Source organism: Eretmochelys imbricata, chromosome 8 (genome assembly GCF_965152235.1).
Source record: "Eretmochelys imbricata isolate rEreImb1 chromosome 8, rEreImb1.hap1, whole genome shotgun sequence".
Classification (NCBI taxonomy): Eukaryota; Metazoa; Chordata; order Testudines; family Cheloniidae; genus Eretmochelys; species Eretmochelys imbricata.
In genome coordinates this window covers 9,049,433-9,073,382 of record NC_135579.1, presented here as the reverse complement: position 1 = coordinate 9,073,382, position 23,950 = coordinate 9,049,433, and the positions used below count along the sequence as shown (strand labels likewise).

Below are 23,950 nucleotides of genomic sequence, written 5' to 3'. Positions count from 1 at the left end.
TCATTACATAAACTCATATTATGATTATCAAAAACACTTCCTGCAGTTTGTTTATACCAAACTGGCCCCCTTTTATTATTTGCATTGTAATGTATCATGTAAACTATTAATTTAGGAGCATCATAGTCCCCTAACCTAGAAAAAGTAATGCTCAGATGATTTTATGTTTTCCTAGCCTCTGATACACATGCTATAAAATGTAACTTGTAATTCCTCTTTGGGGAACAGAGTCTGCCAGCCTTACTCACAGTGAGTTAGTCCCATAGACCCACGTAAGGGTGGCAGAATGAGCATTTCTAAGAGATGTTGGCATAATTTTAGGGAGAAAGTTTTGTAGGAGCAACCGCATGAGTGGGGAAAGAAAAGAGAAGGCAGAAAATATGAATAAATCCCTGGCCTCTGTTATGATATACACAAATCAACTCCTAACACACCACATACAAACAGGTATACATTTAAATAATACTTTCCTCTTCTGTAAACCACCTCATTGCACTTGTTCATTCTGTTGCCATGGAAATTAATATAATTTGCAGATAAGCACCAGAGCAGAGGATTTTTTGGAATTCCAACAACTGAAAAACAGATGCTAGGAAGGAAACCCCAAGTAAATTGTTTTGAGCAAGCCTGCACTTTGCTGAATGGTTTCAGAGTAACAGCCGTGTTAGTCTGTATTCGCAAAAAGAAAAGGAGTACTTGTGGCACCTTTCTTTTAATCTCTAGGGGGGTGGGATCCACCAAGGGATTTAAGGATCACAACACTGATATCATGGCACCTAACTTTTAGGCACCTAGAATATCAGAGGAACAACGCTGTGATCCACAAAGCTGAGTTAGGCACCTAGGTTCCCTATACAGTGAATGGGGAAAGCTAGATGACTGCAAATGAAATCTGCCTAAACTAGCTCATGGGAGATGCCCACAGGCTGGGGAATGTGTTAGGCCTCAACCCTTTCTCCTAGTTAGTCACTTAAATGCAAGCTCCAGGGAGGCATAGGAACCCACTGCCTGCAGTCAGGTGGCTTAGGTGCCCAAGTACTTTTTGAGAGAATGAGGTTTAGTTGATGGTAAGAAAAATAGAATTGCAATGTTGGCATAAGCAGCTTGATGCACAGAGGAGCAGTGCAGTAAAGTACGTAGGCTTGTGAAAGTGGTTTATAAATGACTCAGCAAGCTGGACGACTTTGAGAAAATACAGACTAGATCACTATGGAGAACAACAATAATGTTCGAATGCTGAGGATGCATCAATGGCTTCTTGCACATCTGTACCGTCACCATTATGGCATGGACTGTTCTCCCACTTCTTTCCAGATAAGCCTTTTCTTCCCGGCTTGCTGTGAATCTTCATTCTTTCTCTGGGTCAGACCATGGTTTCAACCTTTTGGGATGGGAGACATGCCTTGCTCCATATCTGTGATGACTATGTGGCTGTCTCTTGCACCTAGTGCTTACATGTCAACCTTGATGTGGATCCCACCTCTTCCCTTTCCATCAGTTCCTTTCCCTTCTTGTCTTTATTTTTTTCCATATAGATTTTGCTTTATTTTTGTTCCTATTTTTCTCTCCATCTCAGTTACCTCAGTTTTCTCCTTTCCTCTGAACTTTCTTCCAGTTCACTCCCTATTTATCTCTTCTTCCTATTCTTAATTCCCTTTCCATCTTTCCTAACCCTTATTTTCCCCATCCTCTTTTCCAGTTTGCTTCCCCCCACCCACCCCTTAACCTTAGAGCTTCCATGTTGTTTCTACCACTATTCACCAGAGGGCTGCATTCTGGAAGGAAAGGGAAGCTATTGGTGGCTGCACATGGAAACAAAACCACACAGGTACCTCAGTACTAGAAAAAAGGGTGGGTTTATTGCCGCATTAGCCAACATGCAATAAAATTCTAGTGCAGACAGGGCAGTTCTAGCTTACATATAGGCTAGCAGGTTGAGATGAACACATAGGGGGACCCTACAAACTGCCTTGTCCACATTTCAAGATGTGTTAGCTAACAATGGTTAAACCTCCCTCCCTAACCCCCTTGATTTTTTCCAAGTGAAGATAATACCACTGTGGGAAGTCAAGGGAGAAAGCAAGACAAGTTGGACAGACATCTTAGAAGAAGCTTCTGGCAGTTTTCTGGTCCCCAGCTGCATCCACAGCTCCATAGTACTTCTATGTGTGGAACCTCTTGCACTCTTCCAGGAAAGGTCTTATTCCACACTTACAGCACCAGCATCACCATTTGGAACCCCCAGCAGAGCTGCTATGTGTATCTTGATTTTACTTTTTGTGTGTGTTAAAGTTGAAAAAAATTATTGCATTTCCATCTCAGAGTAAACAAGCTAGTGCTTGTGGCTGTGCTGTTTCCTTTTCAAATCTATCACGGTAGGAGCTTATGTAGCATCTTTTAGTAGCTGTGTTATTGAAAGCTACACTACTCACTTTTGAGTTAAACAGGACAGAGCAGAGAGAGAGATCTTCTCCCTCTCTAATTTCTACACTGTTGTGGGCCTGGTACAACCCTGGAGGTTGATGGGATAACTATAACAATGCACTTATTTAGATTAAGTAGTCATTGGATGGACTGCTACCTCGGCAGAAGCCCAACAGCTGCCTCTGATTTGCCAGCGTGAGCCTACTTTCTCCCACTTTGCCTCAGGGATAGCTGTGGTAAATAAATTTCAGAGGAGGACTGATAAATTAAGAACAAAGGGAAATTACCCATTTGGAAGAGGCCTGTATTTCACAGCAGTAGGTGTTGCAGATAGAGAAGAGTGCATCACCTCTCTCTCCTATTAGGTCAGCTAGGTAAGGTGGAAAAAAAGGTACGAGAGAGGTGGAGCTTGCAAGGGAGTGGAGGGGGAAGACTATATTAAAGGGGTGAGTGTTATGAAAGATAATCATGCGTGGTGAGTTGGTATGTCTACAGCGAAGAATGGGCTGTGGAAGATCTTCCCCAGCACAATTCTACTGTTTCAAAAGAGAGGTAAGGAGAGCAGATGAGACAGAACCAGATGCCTACCCAAAAACAGTTTAATGGAACATGACCACTAATCTGAATCTTATTCTGATTTATGGATCACTTAAAGGAACAGACTTGGAGCCTGGTGCTGAGGCTGCAATCAGCCTTCTGAAAAGCTGAACAAACCCTTTTTCTGTTTTTTGCTTTTAAGGAAGACTGGGTTGAACAACACTTCAGCTGTAAAGAATTCTAAAGGGTGCATTTCCTGTTTTAACTTGGCTTTACTTAATTTTCATACCTTGCTGCAGTGCAGTCCTACAGAATATGTAGTAAAGACCTGGATAAATAGATATATCTTGCACATCGCCAAACCCAGACTCTTATGGGAACCACCAGATGAACGATATTCCAGAAGCACAGACCCTCCCACCCGACAAGCCAATCATGCTGTGTCAAGTGAGTTAAGTAGCACTGAGTAATACAACAAAACCATGAAGCGGGTGATGCAGCTAGGAGATGGGCTGGCAATCAGTGCCAATTTTTTCTTGAAAATGTCTGAAAATGACTTGGTTTCCACACTAAGCAATTATGACTAAGAATCCATCTTCTCTTCCCCCCTCCTTTGCACTGTTGAAAAGGCCTGCCAATCTTATGTTTATTAGCAAGTTACCAGTTTCTGAGGCTACAGCAGAACTATTAGTTCTTAAGTAAATACAGACCTACTCCATGAGAATATTTAAGTCATGAAGATTTAATACTTAGGAAGATCATGTAAGTGTCTGATCCATTAATGAGGATGATTTTGCTACTAGGACAGAAAAGTCACATTGCAATTCATAGAAAAAAGCATGACTTCTTTTACAGCCATATTCCTGCTGTATTTATCCACAGCTGGCCAACTTAAAATTATTTAACAGAACTACAAATTTGTAAAGAGTCCCTCTTCTGGTAGGCAGAAGTTTAGTGATGCAGATTCCCTCACCCTGAAATTCATGGGTAGGCAATACTTCCTCTACCCTCCTTTTCATTAGGAGTAAAGGGACGGGTTTTATGTTTGGGAGCCATGAGCAGGAGAGTCCCACAAAAATGCTACCGTGAGGCACTTTACTAAGGAAACTGTTGGTGTTTAGAGAGTCAAACAAAGTGAAAACGTCAGTGATACTCTTAGCAGACTCATCTTAACCAAGGAGTACTTGCCAGTATGGATCATGCCAAACATTTGGTAAAAAATGACCCATGCAAATGTACGCTCCCCTCTCTTTAGATTTGCAGTTGTGTCATTAACCATAGTTCAGAAGATTACTGCTGAGTAGGTAAAAATAGCCAAGTGACAGTAAGACCTACTGAATTTGAAAAACAAAACAATTAAGGGCTTTTAAAATTAAACTGCATGTAAAATATTTCAATATTTTAAAGGACACTAGTTTATAATGTTACATGTCTCCATATAGAAATGTATGGATACATATCTAATGTTAGGTATATAAGCAACATTTTTTCAAGCATTGTTTAAACTTTAATGATTAAACACATGGACTCATGTTTCAGACTAAAGAAAAAGGTGGTATTTGTTAGACCTCTCTATGAAAGAGTATTAGTGTGCCAACAAGTTTAAAAAACTGCAACCTGTTTCAAAATAGTTGTTACTTTTCATTTTTACATTTTGGCATCCATGATTAAAACCAGACTGACCAACAAGATAAACATGGCAGTGATACAAAACATATGGACATATTTAAACTTAACTGTACAAAATAAATTAAAGTTTACAAAAATCTCATGCTAGCTCTGTTAACTGACACAGTCTATGTAGTCTCCTCGGAGAAATATATAAGATTTCTGATTTATTTATTTTTTAATAAGTCAAAGAAAGGATGCTGCAAGGCTTCATCAAGAGTAATTCTTTTGGCTGGATCATATTCCAACATTCTGCGAACAAGGTCAAATAGATTCTGATGATCTGAGTCATGACAATGCATTAATTCCTGAAAGAAAGAAAGAAACTCATTTACATAGATCCTTCACAAATATGAATCCAGCTGAGAAAGAAATCAATGGCTTTGGGGTGTTTTTTTTTTTTTTTTTTTTTTTTTTTTACCTTTAATGGTTTACAGCGTCTCCTAACATATCGACCTGCAGAACTATGTTCATCCCAGTCCAATTGATCATGCTGAAAATAGCATTTTCTGCATAGAAACAGTTTTATTAAGCAATATTTTCTAAGTTTGATCTTGGAAATATCTACATTTTTCTAAGTAATTCTGAAACAGCATAAAAATTATGTATACTTCATATCCTTCTATACCTGGATTCAAAAACAGAATTTTCCAGCTAACATACATACATGAGAAAACCTGTTCTCTATAGCTATAGCAGAATACGGACAACGCAGGTTAATTACTCTCTTTTCCTTGGCATTCAAACCACTAAAACAAACATTTAAACTATATTTACACGACTGACAAGTTAGAGAACCAGAAGCTTCAAAGAAGAGAATGATTTGTCCTCAGCTTAGACTGGTACATGTAAAGGAGAGGATGTCAACCTTAATTATTTTTATAACTTTTATTAGTCTTGTATCATAATTTGGTTTCTTACATTTAATCTTTTTAGTTTTTGAAAAAAGTTGTCAAAGTGAAATTCTTAGTACAACTGGATATTCTCAAAAGTCTTCAGAAACTGTACTCCCAAAACACCTAAAAGCTACTGGGTTCAAATAAAAGCTTGACAAATACAGTTGTCAACAGCAAGTAGGATGATGTATTTTTGGAGAGGGGGAGGGGAGGACTCAGGAGTCTTATCCAGTTTCTGCCAAATGTAAGCATTCATTCCAAAAAATAACTTTTGAAACTTATTTGTAAAAGTAACCAACAAGCAAGCAATTAATGTAACTAACAGTGCTATCTTCCTGAATCTACGGAGACAGCCTTAAAGAAGAAAAGAGTGAGCTATCTAAAGCTTAAATCCAGGCACAACCTGGAGCCCAACCATCCAAGCCTGTCTTCTAGAGGTGCCTGTTATGTTGTGGGGAAGAAATCCTTCCTTTCCAGACCAGACCACTCCACAGTATTGAAATTACTCCATGTCTGCTTCTTTCGTCTCAAAAATGGAGTAACCTTTGTGCTATTTTGCTCTCACTCCACCCCTCACTCCCAATGTGCTTGGAATGGATTGGCACAGCAGAAAATCCACTAGCTTCTCTCCAGCTCCATTGCCCAAAACCCACTGTGCACAGAGACGCAGGGAGTTTATAAAGAACTAGGCTCTGAAGTCCAGTCTATGCACTGTCTCCCCACATCCTAGACCCACTACACTGCAGACCCACACCAGTTCCTACCAGTTACGACAGTGTCCTCAGACCCAGATGACTTGCCCCAATAGAATTATGACTTGCCCCAATAGAATTATGAACAGACATCTTTCATCTCAAAGAGACTTAACTGTGAAGTCTCTTTCTCTAAATCCATCCATCTTTATTTGGATTCTCAACACTGCTGTGTGTTGGAAATTTTTGGAATGTTACAGCTATCTCCCTCCCATTTCTGCTACCCAAATTTTGCATGCACTTTAAACACTGTTGGAAAGTACAATAAATCTTCTGACTGGTGAGTTACTGATGGACTTAGGAATTGGTCTTATGGATAATCACTTGCACAATTTAGATTTTCAGGGGCTGTTTTTTGATGCTCCAGAATTTCTCAGCACAAATTATAGCTCTTTAAACAAACATCTCACTGCTTAAGCACAATTTATAATTTATATCACTTCTCTGGCTCTAGGACTTTCTCCCTGCTGAATTTCAAAGTACTGCAGCAACCAAGAGAAACATTATAGTTTCTCTAAAAAGGTCACAAGAATCAAAAGTGTCACACAACCTAAATATAGGGGTTGCTATTAGCTCCCTCTATACCATATTTACCTTGATTTCTTAATCATGTGAGTTGGTAGAGGTCCTAACATTCTCTCCATCATTGCCAAGTGTTCTTTACTATCATGTGTCTGTAGGAAAAAAAAAGTCATTACAATTTATATACTATTTCTTCCCTTCCACTTAAGTATACTTAATCTACACATCAAATGTCATCCATTGCTTTAATCACAGAATCATTACACATTACTAAAAAAAAAAAAATCAGTTATGCAGTGCTGTAAAAAGAAAAGGAGTACTTGTGGCACCTTAGAGACTAACAAATTTATTTGAGCATAAGCTTTTGTGAGCTACAGCTCACTTCATCAGATGCAATGCTATAAATATACACTATGCTTTCCAGACAGAGTAAAGTGTTCCCTGAACAAAAGTTTATTATCTAAATAAGATTATACATACACATTTAATTATTCCAATCTTATCAGCTTCTTTATATTATAGACTGTGTTTAGGAAACTAATATGTACCCACTTCAGCAGCAAAATTTTTTTTAAAGATATCGTAGACAGAGTTTTCTGAGTAGATCTATATTATAAGAATTTGAATTTAGAGTGACTTTCGTCTGAGGAGCTCAAGTTCCTTTGAACATTAAGCTTAAATACCTATTCTTATTAGAACCATTTTACTGACATATAGTCTGAGGGACAGATAGAATGAGTGATGTGCCTGAGATCACTCACTAAGTCAGAGACAGAGTTTTGGGTAGAACCTAGAGGTACTGACTCCATCCATGCTCTAACCCATTAAGACATGTAACCACCACGTCAAAGGTTCTTGAAAGCATAGGAAGCCTTTCAATATCATATCTCCTCCTACTCAGCTATATAACTGCCCCATACTCTCCTGATCATATACAGTATAAGACCACCACAAAGCCTATGGACTTGTGGCATACCTAGCAATTCACCATGTTCATCTGAATTAATTTTCTGAAACTTTAACATCAACCAAAAGACTACTGGAACCTAGTTCTATCTACTTAATTCCTCCCTGTAAATCACCATATCTACAAATAAATTATGTAACTTTTGGTGTTTTGCTTAAGTTATAAAAGCTAAGAGGATTTTAAAAAAGAATGACTACTTTATATTTTGTAAGACATTGCATGTAACATCATGTTATCTTTATATAAAATGTATCGCTATTTACACTTTCTATTATAATACTTAAATTTGCAAACATATTTTATGCCTCTTATATTTACATTCTTTTAAGTAGATGGCATTAGAAAATCAAGTCAAGAGCCCATAATAAAATGGTACATAACTGCTTAACATACATACCTGAAATACCGTAAGACCAAGGTAATATTCAATTAGAATGCAACCTATACTCCAGACATCACAGGGCTGTGACCACCCCAGCGCTACAAAAGACAAACAAAAATTCCAAAGCATGTTTAATTTTTAGCTTAGGCTGAAACTGTATAAGTCACCAATCAACCTCCACCTATTGTTTGCCTAATTCCTAACCCATTTGTCCTTACCATTTTTCTCTCCCTGAAATCATTTTGACAGTACAGAAAACAGAATTTGGCTGGAAAAAAATGAGAACTCAGTTTTTTTAATGTGCAGCATTGTTGTAGTCATACTGGTCCTAGGATAGTAGAGAGACAAGTTGGGTGAGGTAATATCTTTTATTGGACCAACTTCTGTTGACAAGAGAAACAAGCTTTCAAGCCATATACAGCTCTTCTTCAGGTCTGGGAAATGTACTCCGTGGGTAGGTCTACACTGCAACTAAATACCTGTGGGCTGGCCTACGTCAGGTGACTCAGGCTTGCAGGGCTTGGGCTGCGGGCCTACAAAACTGAGGTGTGGATGTACGGACTTGGGCTGTAGCCCAAGCTCTGGGACCATACCCCACCCCGGGGACCCAGAGCTGAAGCTCCAGCCTGAACCTGAACATCTACACTACAATTTTACAGCATCACAGCCTGAGCCAGCTGTCATGGGCCTTTAATTACAGTGTAGTCATACCCAGAGTGTCACAGCCAAATATAAGGCAGAACAGATGGTTTAGCAGAAGTAGTTAACCTGTATTTCAAGGGGGCGTTCAAGGTGAAATGGCCTGTTAACACCTCTCTGGTCATAGGTGGGGAAAGGAATAGTTAAGAATAAGAAAGTGGCTTTTTGTTGAGCTATTAATAGGGTAAGCCATCATTACCTACTAAATGGTAATAGCAGAAAGGACCATATATTAAATAATTAGGATTATCAACAACTAGTTAGAGCAGTTTATGGAAAATTACAAAGCTCTGGAGTGAATAGTAGTTAAGAAACAAGGTCCAATACATGAGAAGGTCTGAAAGTCTCTACTGACCTAAAATAACTTCAGGAGCTCTGTAATGTCTTGTAGACACTAAAGTGCTGTGATGTTCATTATCAAAAGTTGCGCTTCCAAAATCTACAACTTTGATGTCTGTATTTTTTAGTGTGCGTTCATCCCGCTTCTGTAACAATCAAAATGCACATTTGTTACATTTTCTTAATAGACATGCTTATTTAAAGCTCTAGGTTCATACACATATAATTTTAAAATACCTACAGGTTTCCAATTGACCTAATGACACGATAAACTTCCAGCCCGGCCCTATAAAACAGCACTTCCTCCCTACATTCACTCTCATTCAGCCCAACTCTAAAAAAACAAAACAAAAAATCCCACAATAGACAAAGCAAAAGGAACAAGCTGTGCAACTTGTCCTGAAACTTGTCAGAGCAAATATGGGCTGTGTTCAGGGTGGATTTGATTTAAATCATGATTTAAATTATTAGTCAGGAAGACTTGATTTAATCATGGTTTTCTACATAAAAGTGCATTCTTGCTGGCTGTTATAACCTTAATGCATATTCTTCACAACTCAGAGATAGATGTAAGGTTTCATTTTTAGAAGGTACACACTATACATTTTTAAACAGTGATTTATTTTGAAAACTTCAGATTAGTTTTACAGTTAGAAAATGAATGATTGTTTCATTATTTCATTTACCAAAGGTAATCGAAGCAGGTATTTAAGAAGTCATTGGGAGGTGAACTATCTCCAACTCAACAGGTTAATCATTAATATTTGGAGGATTTTCTTGCCACGCTGTATTAAGAGGAGATCATCATCAAATATACATTTAAATCGTTTTATTTAGCTAAAACAACAATGTTAAGTATTCTGGATTTTTTCTTCAACATCAAACATATAATATTTTAACAAAACAAGCATATGTCCCTCACTTCTCACATTTATCTCCAGATTTCTTCTCCTTGTCCACCAGATCTATTCCACCCCCAACAATCTTCTATTCATTGAACTTTTTGAAACTTTGCACTTTTAGAGAGAGGTAAGGGATTGACTCTGTGTACACAAATTTGAAGAGGGACAATAGGGTTGAGGTCTGTTATTTCTCACCTCTATATATTTATTTAAAAACAACATTTTTGCTGTTAACAAGCATGTTACCTCTGGAGACACAAATCCACAGTTTGAGAACTGAAAAACTAAGCATCTCTGATAGTATCTTCTATACTGAGCACCGAGTCCCATTGGGTAGATAGAAAGATTAACCTAAATCTATACAGAAGCCTGTGGAACCCCATAAGATTGGATCCCTAATTCATGAACTATTGGAACTCATTTATAAAACTTTTTCTTAAACGTTACATGAATATATTGTCTCATACTACAGAATTAGAATTTATAATCCCTATTCCATGATGAGATATCTTTGCGCTATAATGTATCTTAATTAAAACTATCTTTCAGTGGATTTTTTTTATAGAATGCTTTGAGGAAAAACTACTGTTTTTGATTAAAAAACATTGATTTTTAATCCACCCTGGTTCTGTTGCTCAGTGCATGTGCACATATGCACTAATGAAAATTCCAAAAATCAACATCCACTGCTGAAAATTCTGTGCCTCCGCTGAACATATCTTAATATTTTATTTTAGAATGTCCCTATTACACTCAACCAACCAACGAGACATAAGGCATAAAGTGGTTTCCAAAGAATGCATGACCCAAACCACAGAGGGTTTTAGATCAACAACTTGAGATGAACTCTAACTTAACTGGAAGCCAGCGCAATCTTTGAATCACAGACATTATGCTTTCTGGGCGAAGCTCTGCTGACGAAGTGGGCAGCCATATTCTGTACCAGCATCTCCGGGTATAGTGCATAAGAGCAAGTCAATCTGAATATGACACAAGGCATGGATAGTATGGCAAAATCTACATGCAAAATACAATTACAAAACCTTCTTGCTAAAATGCAAGTAAAAAAGCCCTCTTACTCATATTATCTGACCATTCAAATATAGAAGATCCAAAATTGCAAACCTTAGTGACAAAATGCAAACTCAACAGAAAAGGCACATATTACCTCTGCCCTTTCATCTGTTTGTTATCCTTAACATTACACCTCTCTTATCCAGGACTATCCTTTTCCATGCTCTAAATCTTTGGTGCATGCTGATAGACACAGTAACTTACACCACTGTAGATCTAAAGAAACTGAAACAGAACTGGATCTCATCCACAAACTGAGGGCAGCAAAGTCCACATTACCTCACTATTTCCATAAGCAACTTGTGCACATTAAAAAAGGAGGAGCAACGTAACAGAACACTATGTTATTGTTACCTTACATGGCAAACCTATTAGGCAGACAAGCAGTTACCCTAACGCTATGCTCTAGATCTCTCTCAGAAAAGAATGGAAAGCAACCCTCTCCATCCCTGGTCAGGCCCCACTGGCATAGCACCACCTGACAGACACAGAAAAAACAGCATGGACACTTGTCCTTGTCAACTGCCAGAACACTGACCAACACCACCAAACTGTTCGCCATACCATAACCAAATTGATAGAGGTCAAGTAAATCTGAGGCATCATCACTACTGTCTCTACAACCTTCCAAAAAGATTTCCTGAAAATGGGAGTAGATTCAGGACAAAACTGGCACAATTCTCAACATCTAGAGAGTTTCTTGAGCAAGGACTTAACACCATATCTCCATGCTGGACTTCTGCAGCCAGGAAAAACATAAGTTCAACACTCAGTTCTTAGATCAAAAGTTCTCTATGAACCCCCAGAACCTCAACAAACAACACTAGCCATGTGAGAACTATCAGGTAATATTCTGCTACTTTATAGAGATCGTTTGTTGATATCAGACCAATCTTGTCAGTTAAGAGGAAAGACAGCACATCTCAATGAACATATGGAAGCTAGGAAAGAATCTTATTTATCACTATAACTTTTACACATGGCAAGTTATTTTTTAAAAGACCAAAGTAAAAGGTAGTGGTAAGGACAGTCCAATGGGAATTGGAATAAAAGATGTAAATTTACCATTTTAGAGTTGTACTTTACTACATAGTCAGACTCCACAAACAAAATATTTTCAGGCTTCAGATCTGTATGAGTCAACTTATTATGATGCAAAACTACAAGAGAAGGAGAAAATGGAAATCAATATTACATACATACTATTATATATTTCCTAAACTTTTTAGACATGCATGCAGACATTAAAGTTTACTTACAATTTATAGACTGACAAATCTGATATGCCATCTGTCTAATGTCATTAATATGAAATGGCAAAAAGCTGTTTTCTTTAATAAAGTCATAGGTACTAAGTCCCAGCAGCTCAAACACAATGCAAACATGACCATGATGATCAAACCATTCCAGCATCTGGACACAGCGGCTTTAAAAAAAAGAAAAGAAAGTAAAGTGAATACTCAACTCATATGTGGCTCATTTTGCAAATCCTTAACTCTTTGGCTTATATTCCATGTTTATACTTACAACATGCTGCTGGGATCCATGGTGTTTAAATACTCCAATACCTGTATTTCTGAACGGGCTGCCTCACGGTATCTACTAACATTTTTCACAATTTTAACTGCTACATGCATTCCTCTCCTTTGAAATAAAGATTAACTGCATTAGTTCTCAAACAAACATGCAAAATTCTAATACACCCTGACCACCAAGGACACTGGAAGATTGTGGGCAACGGAGAATTGCAGATTCGTTTTTGGGCATTTAATTTTAGCACTTGAAGGCAGGACAAGTGTTATATGGTTTTTAACAGGAGCTCTGGTTAATTAGCAGGAAGCTAGGTTTTACACTAGCCTCCATTTCCAGATAGCTTCAAGATTTCACCTCAAGCAGAACGTGTTACAGTAGTCTAGTCTCAAGGTGACAAAAATATGGAACAAGGGTCTTCATTTCCAAAAAGAGGGGAGAGTACTGCAAAAAGTTACTCTGCAATATACACCACATTGTTCTTGATGTTTTCTAATGTCCGTGCTGGCAGCAGTGAAAATTAACTTTGATAAAAGGAATAAGAATTAGCTTGCTTTTAGACTGAAGGCATGTTTCCCACTATTGTAATTTGATAAATCTGCATGTTTTTCATTTTATAATGTTAACACTATAATTAGGGCTGACAAGCGATTAAAAAAATTTATTGTGATTAATTGCACTGTTAAATGATAATTGAATATCCTTTATTTAAATATTTTTGGGCGTTTTTTACCTTTTAAAATATATTGATTTCAATTACAACACAGAACAAAGTGTACAATGCTCACTTTATATTTATTTTTGATCACAAATATTTGTGCTGTAAAAAACAAAAGAAATAGTATTTTTCAATTCACCTCATACAAGTACTGTAATGCAGTCTCTATCATGAAAGTGCAACTTACAAATGTAGGATTTTTTTTGCTACATAACAGCATTCAAAAATAAAACACTGTAAAACTTTAGAGCCCATAAGCCCACTCAGTCCTACTTCAGCCAACAGCTCAGACAAAGAAGTTTGTTTACATTTGCAAGAGATAATGCTGCCCGCTTGTTGTTTACAATGTCACCTGAAAGTGAGAACAGGTGCCCGCCCGCATGGCACTGTTGTAGCCAGTGTTGTATTTATGTGTTGGGAATTAATTGAAGTGGCCTTGTTAGTACTGACCACTCCCCCCCACACTTGGTAAGGCAACTCCCATCTTTTCGTGTGCTGTATATTTATACCTGCTTACTGTATTTTCCACTCCATGCATCTGATGAAGTAGGTTGTATCCCACGAAAGCTTATGCCCAAATAAATTGGTTAGTCTCTAAGATGCCACAAGGACTCCTCATTGTTTTTATTCTCCCCCAAGGAGTTCAGTCAAAATTTAATTAACGCATAAATTTATTTATTTTTTTAAAAAAAACAAGCATCATCAGCATGGAAACATGTACTCTGGAGTGGTGGCTGAAGCATGAAGGGGCACATGGATATTTAGCATATGTGGCATGTAAAGACCTTGCAGTGCCAGCTACAAAAATGCCATGCTAATGCCTGTTCTCACTTTCAGGTGACATTATAAATAAGAAGAGGGCAGCATTATTTCCCATAAACATAAACAAACTTGTTTGTCTTAGCGATTGGTCGAATAAGAAGTAGACTGAGTGGACTTGCAGGCGCTAAAGTTTTACATTGTTACATAGCTACACTTAAACACAAAAACAACAACAACAAAAATCTACATTTGTAAGTTGTACGTTCATGATAAAGAGATTGCATTACAGTACTTGTATGAGGTGAATTGAAAAATACTATTTCTTTTGTTTATCATTTTTACAGTGCAAATATTTGTAATAAAAATATAAAGTGAGCACTGTATTTGTATTCTGTGTTGTAATTTAAATCAATATATTTGACAATTGTAGAAAAACATCCAAAAATATTTAATACGTTTCAATTGGTATTCTATGGTTTACCATTGCAATTAAAACTGTGATTAAGAGCAATTATTTTTTTAATTGCAATTAGTTAATCGCGTGAGTTAACTGCGATTAATGGACAGCCCTAATTGTAATGTCTTGCTTAAAGCTGAGCACAGATCCAAGCAATTCATCCTCTCTCGCTCATTCAGATGTTGTCTCTCCAATTGATTAGTTGAATGGTAATGATTTAAAAATCATTCAGGATGTGACACCAAAATCCTGAAAAGGACCAGTCAAATGACAGCATGAACTAACCATCAAAAGGAAATGAAGAAATCAACTATAACCATGACAGGGGAACAGGAGATATGAAACATGGTTAATTACTTTAATCTGCAGCTTGAAGTACATTTTTGAAATGATCCAATACACACAGAGGAAGGAGGGGAATGTTTTGATCAAAAAAATATGCCAGTTCCTTGATAAACAATCATAATATTCTATGAGGAAGAACGACATTGTGTTACTGTGTGTTCGTAAGAGGTTTGATGAATACGTTAAAAAACCATCGTTATCTAGTGGACTGAATAAATTGTTATGAGCTAGAAACTCCAGTCTCAAACTCCTGAATAGTAACTTCAACAACAATAATGCTGGTTCACTCACTGTGTGGCCTTATCAACAGCAATTTCAGTTTCCCCATCTGTGATGTAGAGTTACTACTACTTATCCGCCCAGCAATTAATGAGTTGCTGTTTAGTTGATGTTTGTACTGTAGTTTTTTAAAAGCAGTGTTAAATATTATAAACTGGCCTATTTCTGAAGGAAACACTGTGCTAGCAGACATTTCCCAAGGGAAATGTGATCACAGAACAAGCTTATGCTGTCTGAGAAACAAAAAAAAAAGAAATATTCCATAACCAGGAATATTTTTTCATATATTTTTCAGTTTGCTTACTTAGTGCGCTGACCAGCATTTTGTGTATAACCATAGTTTCACTGTTTCCCAAATGTTGTAAGTGCTGTGTCTTTTGCATAGCAACAGGATAGAGAAAACAGTTAAAGATAGTAAAATATAATTGAAGAACCACACAAAAATTGATGGGCAAACTCAGCAGCAGGTGCAATAGTATCTGAAACTACATTTATTTTTAAAGTGTGACTAGATTTCAGGTTTGTGATGTCCCTTCAATACTGATAAACACAAAGACTCTCTCAGAATATATGACGTTACATTTTATCTGAATCTGCATTTTGTGTCAAAGCAATATAATATTTGGACTATCATTTCTGATCCCAGCCAAGGGGTTTTGTTGAGACAGTGCCCTTAAGAAGATAACTAACATACTTACATATTGTGATCAATGCATTCCACTACTTTTCCAAATGCTCCTTCCCCTAACGTGGCAATAATTTCATCTAAAAAGAACAAACACAAGTTAGAACAATTACTGACCTACTCAACCAATGATGAATGCTATTAATGTAAGATTTTAAAAATGTGCCATTATAAAAGCGTAATTAAACTTAAATCTCAGCATTTGAATATGTTACGTTATTGGACAAGTGTCATGGAAACAATTAACAACTATCTCTTGATCTAATCTCAAGCTTCAGTTACTACTTTGGAACTTTCTGAATAATAGTATTTAAATTATACAGAAAAGCTATGCAAAAGAACAAAAAAGCACAAAAGAACAAAACAAAGAACAATGAAGATTTCTTGAGCCCCCCTCCTCTGACATACTATTCTAAACAGAGTTTCTGCTGAAAAGCTTTTTTAAAACAAGTGTTGAAAAATGTTCTATACATCTTGCTCTTAGTACGTCTCCACTTTCACAGACCAGGTGACCCTCCTCATCATCCTCTACACTCCTGGATCCTTTCCTTCGGTGACTCTTCTGGAAACGGCACCAAGATCGTCCAGCCAATCAATATATGACAGTGAATTCAGGGCAGAATACGCAATTCATTCAGCAGGGAGATATTCAGGCATTCAGTTACGCACCAGGGCACGAACAGTTGGCAGGAGCAATTTCAAATTCAGTCCCCAGAAATTCACAGGGCACAGTTTATGTTACAGAAGAAAAACATGGCAAGGAACAGATTTTCAGATAAATACTTCAAGTGATAAAGCAACAGAAAACAAAACACAATTGTCTCTCAAACACTGGTTTAATTGAAGACTAAAAGATTAAGACTGCAATGTCATTACTTAGTAATAGCTTGCTATTAAACTGGAAAAAATAATCTTTATTGTATTGTGTATATATACAGTCTTTTAACCAGGGGAGAGTTCCTTGACTGACCAGTAAAAGGTTTTAAAACAATGGTTTTAGAAATTAAAAATTTTTTATCAATATTACTTTTTTCATATTCAGAGAAACAAAAGAGAAAAATTTACTCAAAAAGCCCTTGAACTGCCATGTATAATCTAACACATCTTTCTGCTTCTACTGAAGAGTGGGGAAGTATGAATAATTAGAATCATAAAACTTAGAGCTGAAGATATTCATGCTATCTGGATTTTTTTTACTGTGCCTATTTGCTTATCCAATCTTCAATAAAACATTCAACAGCCATCAGTCCGACACATGAATGATCAAAATTATGCGAGGAGCAAGATATGGAAGAGAAAGGTCTCTCTTAGCACATTACAGGCATCAGTTACATGTCATGTTTATCCATTAAATTTAAATACAAGGATACATTATTTCAATTCTTTTTAGTACTGGAATTCAGCAGTGTCTCAAACTGGCTGTAAAATAGCTGTTTGACCACACTGTGACAGTTGCACTGTGAAGCAGGAAAGGTCCCTGCATTTGTTTCCAGAACAGAATTTAGAGGATGTCAGTAACCTAACTATTGGCCAAAGGATATTTCCAATGGAACCGAGTCTTGGATAGAACAGTACTAATGATAACATTTTTCCTAGTACTATCTGTTTACTATGTACCAAAATTCTCATCTAATAAGTATATATACACACACTTTATATATACACAGGAAGAGATTCAGCTATGAACCCTTTATATATAAAATATATCTGTCCAAGGTACTTGTGGCTTAGGAATTGAAGTTTTAATCACTAATCTATTAATAATAAAGTTAAAAATTACTCATACCGAATGTGAATGGTGACTGGAGCAATGTCGTCTCTTATGCTTCTTTTTATGACTACTTTTCCTGCCCCGACCAGAGGATTTGCTATAGTGGTGATGGTGACTCTTTTCATAGCCTCTGTGATAATGCCTGTGGTCATATACTTCACAGAAGTCATTTCTGTATTCCTCAACATATCTCCGGTCGTGATGATCTCTCTCATTTATGGATCTATCGTCCAAATAATGACTGAAAATACATTTAAAGTGAATTTTCTCCACTTTAAAAATACTTATGTTCCGACAAGAAAAATTACTTGAGTTGCTAATGCTTAACTGAACATTTATGGCATTTTTATTTACAGCACGAATTCTGCTTTATATCATCTCCTCCTCTAGCAAACAGCTAGAGATTTTCAGGCTAATTTATATGAGGAAGCTGGTTAAGTCATCTGTCTAACATATATTACCTTACTTTGGAACTGGGTAAGCAGAATAACCTGTACAAGTAACAAGAAATCCAGATCCAAATAGGAAATATTTGTCTCAACAGCTGGCATAATTCCACTCCAACAACTCAAAATGTCTCTTTAAAACATACAAAAAATCAAAGATAAAGTGCAAACCCACCCTTTCTTTGGTATACACCAATGATCCTCTTCCATGTCCTTAAAACACACAAGCATAAAAGACACAAACTTAAAACCAATTTGCCATCCTGAAAAATCTAAAAGGGAGCTACTCTTATTATTAGTACTCTCCATTAACACACTAAGAACCAGAGAGATTTTTGGGTTTAAAACTCTCCCCTCAGAAAGCAGGGGCCATGAAAGCTTCAGAGCAAGGAAAAGAGCACCTCGTGTTGCCGCACATCCACTCCTACCATTTTAGAAGCAAATTGATGAGCTCTTTAAAATGTGGTCTTCCGCTTTCAAAGGAAGGACACAGAACACTATATCCCCTCTTAAAGGAAAAAGAGAGAGAAAAGCAAGACACCTGAACAATGAATTAAAGCAATCTAACCCATACTTACCCTCTTATGAAATGTTCTAAGAGAGCTAAACTTCACCTCCCTCCCCTATCCTCATACATGAGAAACATTTTATTTGAAATTTAATACTACATATTGTATTTCAATATAAATCCTTGCTATGTGGGCATTCACAGAAACAGATTACATGTTAATATTTTGTGTCAGAGAATCACAGTTAAATAATTTAGATCATTGTATCAGCAAAACAAATTCTCTCAAATCTGGCAAATAATGAGCCAAATCCTAAAGGAATTACCTGTCTTGTCTGCTCAAAACATTTTTTTGATTTAATTTTATTTACAATTAGAGATATCAGTATTGGTAATCCAAGAAGTCTTTTACCTGTCTGAAACTTCAAGATGATGTGATTTATAGGGTTTGCTTTCTTGTACACTGCTGTGGGACCTCTTTTTGCGTTTATGGGGAGCACTGTGCTTTCCTTGATCCCAGCTTTTTTTATCATCCCACTCAGAGCAATGACTTCGTTTTGAATGCCGCATCTGTCACGGAAACATTTAAAGGGAAAGAAGGGTTATATTTTAGTATACACTGAAATGATACAGTCTACTAATCCAGATTCAACAGGCTGGTTCATACAGAAATCAGTTTACCACCGCTCGTTGGGGGTGGCTTAATTATATCAGTGGGAGAGCTCTCTTCTGCCAGCATAGAGCAGCTACATAGGAGACCTTACAGCAGTGCAGCTGTAAGATCCATAGTGCAGATATAGCCTAAGAGTTGTATATAGTTAGGACTCTGTGTTGTCAAGATACAAAAATGGCTACAGATTAAGTCCTCATCCTATACTAAGGGCTTGTCTTCATGTACAGCACTGCAACTGTGCTGCTATATTGCTTTAGTGAAGGTGCTACTACGCCGATGGGAGAGCTTCTCCTATTGGAAGTTAATTCACCTCTCTGTGAGGTGGTAGCTATGTTGACAGGAAAAGCTCTCCCATCAACACAGTACTGTCTACACGGGGGGTTAGGTTGGTATAACTATGTGGCTCAGGGGTGTGCATTCTTCACACCCCTGAGCCACAGTTATACCGATATAGGTCTGTAGTATAGACCTGTCCTGAGATTTTCCAGAGTAGACTTCTGCTCAGATAGAGAGCCCCCACTGATTTTAGAAACTCCACACAGGTGCACGGGTCTTACAATAGTGAACCTCTATGCAAACTTGGAGCAAAGTGCTTACATACCAAAGTTGGCAGAAACATCTTTAAAAACAAAAGGAGTACTTGTGGCACCTTAGAGACCAACCAATTTATTTGAGCATGAGCTTTCGTGAGCTACAGCTCACTTCATCGGATGCATACCGTGGAAACTGCAGCAGACATCATATACACACAGAGATCATGAAATAATACCTCCTCCTACCCCACTGTCCTGCTGGTAATAGCTTATCTAAAGTGATCATCAAGTTGGGCCATTTCCAGCACAAATCCAGGTTTTCTCACCCTCCACTCCCCCACACACAAACTCACTCTCCTGCTGGTAATAGCCCATCCAAAGTGACAACTCTCTTCACAATGTGCATGATATTTATGAGAGTATCCATTGTGAAGAGAGTTGTCACTTTGGATGGGCTATTACCAGCAGGAGAGTAAACCAGTGTATGCTTGTAACTGTTGTTTTTTGTGTTGTATGTTAACTTGGGTACTCAAAAGTAAACAGTCTTCAAACATTTTTTCCAATAAAATCCACATTATAACAAAGTTTATACAATTAGCTCTTTATATGCTATTTTATATGTAACTAATATATAAACCAGTGACTGTATATGTATTAATTCAGAATATAAGTTTTAAGATATTGCACAGATTTATTTTGCCAGTCTTACTGTAACACGGAGCCAGATTTTAGAATTATCTATAGAATCACATTCTGAACCTAGTGCCTAGGTAAATATGCAGCACTGCAATAGCACAGAACTATGCAGGTGTTTTTCAAGTTAGCTGCTCTGCCAGAAAGAAGTGCAGGAGCAGATACAGAGTTTCTGCTGTCAAGTGTTCGATGTAGTGACCGCTGAGACAGGCACATGGCCTTACTGACAAGCAGAAAAAAAAATTAGGGAACAGCTATACAATCAGGAAATCAAAGTCCATTTGTACATCCAAAGTGGTCTTCTGAATACATATTTTAAAATGTGGAACAAACATATACACACACACATACATATATAGCGTGCTAGTAACTCATACCACATATTAAGACAAATTCTAAAATTAAAGTATAAAACTACAATCATCATACTTGAATAAGATTGCAATGAGAAGGCAAGTGAATGACCACTCATTTCAGAAACTGATCACTGACAATTATATCAGCAATTCTGACTTGTCTCTCCACACCTGGAAGCATTTCTTAACTCTGAAGTTTATACAAAGAATATTACGAAATAACAGCATCAGAATGTTGTTAATTTGATCAAATTCACTTTTTTTGGACTTCTGACAATGGTAAGAAATACTTCCTACCAATTTTCTTTCAAACAGATTTTTAAAAAATCACTTCTATCATCAGTTTTTAAAAGGAGAGAAAGCACAGTGTTACAAGAGAGGATGAATCAAAAGGTATAAAAATGATCTACTAGATCCTGCAAACGTGGTTAACTTTACTACTGTGAGTAGTCCCAGTGAAATCAATGAAGTTACTCAGGGTAGTAAAGTTAAGCACATGCATAAGCGTTTGCAGAATCAGAGCCTACCTGACTATATTTTCAGCGAGAAGCCATTCCCCCATATACCTCTCCACTCCTCACCTTTTGTCTCCATGCCCTACTCCAAAACCATTCCTCTTTATATCCATGCCTATTAATTGAAGACTTCAATTTCTCTCTTTTTAGGATGAGGAAGTTTCCTCTTCCCTTCATTCAGCTGCAAATTAATGAGGATTCCAGTTTTTATCATCACACCCTAACCAATCAGTCTTGCAAAAGTGAGGCAGTTGTTAGGCCCAGAGTGCACCAGAAAATTAAGTCAGCCTAACTACTTCACTCAGGGGTGTGAAAAATCCACATCCGTGAGTTGCATAGTTAAACTGACCTAAATCCCCATGTAGACACGTAGACTAAATCAACAGAAGAATTTGCTACTGCCTCTTAGGGAAATGGATTACCTACTGCCAAGAAAAGACCCTCCCATTGGCTTAGGCAGCATCTATGCTAAAGCGCTGCAACGGTTCAGCTGTGTCACTGTACCATATCGAGTGTACGCAAATTAAATGTAAAAAAGGTACCCAGAGAGTACTAACCAATCGTGCAAGGAAAGGGAAGACCCAATTCCCCTAAAATGCCTGTATCCCAGGTTCATCACAGGCCATCCTCCTCCCCATGAGCTACCATGGGAGCCAAGGAGCACTGGGACGCTCCTGCAAAGGGCCCCCGGATGTAAGAGCTGTGGGGGCCGATGGCCCAGCATGGGTAGGGAAGGCTCCTCTACTGACACCTGCTTCCTTTGCCAACCGCGATCTACAGTCAGGGTCCAAGGCCCAAGTCTCCCTGGCATTTCCGTGGTGGGGTGTGTGTGTGTGGGCGGTTTTACCAGCAGGGTTCTCACCGCGGGGGTTATCTGCAAACTGGGCGGGTGCCAGCGCCACCCCTGTGACAGCCCAACGAAGCCTGTCCAGAAATGAATCACCCCCACGAGCCCTCACCTTCCCCTCCTCCAGGCCCTTCACCCCCCAAAATTACCCCCCTCAGGCCCTTTCCCGCTACAATTACCCACCCCTCGGGCAGCACCCTACCCCTCCCGAAGCCCCGCGCCACAGCGCCCTAGCGACCAGCTTGGAGCTCAGCCGCCTCGAGTCCACCACGACGTCGGCCTTCCCCGGCCCCTGACATGGGATTGGGATGCGGGAGAGGTCACCGTCGTCACTTACGGCAGGCGAGGAGCTGACCGAAACCCTCCACTAACACAAACAAAATGGCGGCCGCGCCCAGCCTTAGGTACCTGCAGTTCGCTTCCCGCCCGCCCCCGGTGCGGGATGGCGTCACACGCACCTAGCAAGGGATGGGATAAGAAAGGAAGAACGAGACTCCGCCCCTTAGCGGGAGCGGCGGCAGAGAAGCATTGAGGCTCCGAGGCTCCGCCCCCTGTTGGGGGGAAAGGGAGACACAGACTGCCCACCTGGTGGGGGACGAAGGAGGAGCAGAGGTTTATCCCCTATTTGTGGGGCTCTGTAAAGCGAGGCAGATGGATTCTGCCCTGCTGGAGGGGGGAGTTAAAGGGAGGCTGTGTAATGGGAGCTGTGGAAAGCACTCAGCTGCCCACAGGCCCTTGCGCGCTGTGGGCCAGAACCTCAAAGATATTTTACATACCTAACTCCCATTGAAATCAGTGGCGTTTGGGCACCCAAATAACTCTGAGGATCTGGCCTTGGGGGCCTATCCCACCCTACTGGACTCATTCAGTTACTCACAGACCTGCACCACCAGTGGCTCTCCTTGCCCCTTGGCAGCCGGACCCATGGGGGATCCGATTTCTGGAGGAAAACAACCCCCCAGGAAGGATGTGAGAGAATTAATACTGTGATAGCTGCACCCAGGGCAGCTGCTGCTAACCACACCGGTGAATAATGCAGTAACATGTCCTTATTGCTCCTGACCCAGGATTTCCTGAGCTCCTATGCCCTTGGCTGTGCAGGAGATGAAGATGTTTAGCATCTCCACCATCTCTCTCAGCCGATCTACCTGCAAAGCATGCAGCCCGCTCTGTCTAGGCTGCTTTCCGCTGGGGACTCATTTTTGCACTTCCTTCTGGGAGGATACAGCTTTTGCTATTTTGCAGAGAATTTTGCTCAGGCTCCATACGGAGCTGTCCGTATCTGTGACAGCAGAGCAGGACCCTGAGCGGATGACCGCTAGGTCAATGCTAGAACCTGTGCTGGTGCTGCTCCGTTACGTTCGTGGAAGAACTCTATTCCACAACCCATGCTTTGGACTCATGTCCCGCCTGGCTGGTGAAGGCTAGTGGGGAAACACTTAGTCCTTTTCTGATGGAGAATGTCATGACCTCCTTTAAGGAAGGACATCCTGATCTTCCATTTCTGGCTAGGATTGTGGAGCAGGTTACATAGATGCCTCTGAGTTTCTCAATCCTTGTCAGTCTGGCTTCAGTACAAGTTACGGCACCTGAAACTGCACTGGTCAATGATTTTCTGGCAATAGCTAAAGATCAGCTGGCCATACTGATATTACTCGATCTATTACACA

At 38.8% G+C, this 23,950-nt stretch overlaps 1 protein-coding gene across 10 annotated transcripts; it reads right to left on the bottom strand.

Moving 5' to 3' along the window:
* Positions 1–1,840: 1,840 nt before the first annotated feature.
* On the bottom strand, positions 1,841–22,722 carry CLK4 (CDC like kinase 4). 10 transcript variants are annotated; one of them, XM_077825300.1, is made up of 14 exons: positions 22,618–22,687; positions 21,500–21,614; positions 19,076–19,233; positions 17,725–17,950; positions 16,410–16,500; positions 15,952–16,018; positions 12,690–12,806; positions 12,422–12,588; positions 12,228–12,322; positions 9,203–9,332; positions 8,164–8,246; positions 6,872–6,951; positions 5,051–5,138; positions 1,841–4,937 (listed from the first exon to the last, which is right to left on the bottom strand). In XM_077825300.1, the coding sequence occupies exons 2-14, from the start codon at positions 21,608–21,610 to the stop codon at positions 4,797–4,799; spliced, it is 1,554 nt and encodes a 517-aa protein (XP_077681426.1). In that variant the 5' UTR covers positions 21,611–21,614; positions 22,618–22,687; the 3' UTR covers positions 1,841–4,796. The 10 variants fall into 10 exon arrangements, with proteins under 10 accessions (XP_077681426.1, XP_077681428.1, XP_077681427.1 ...); XM_077825302.1 differs by lacking the exons at positions 21,500–21,614; positions 22,618–22,687 and adding an exon at positions 22,689–22,722; XM_077825301.1 differs by lacking the exon at positions 21,500–21,614 and having other exon boundaries at positions 22,618–22,714.
* Positions 22,723–23,950: the final 1,228 nt, after the last annotated feature.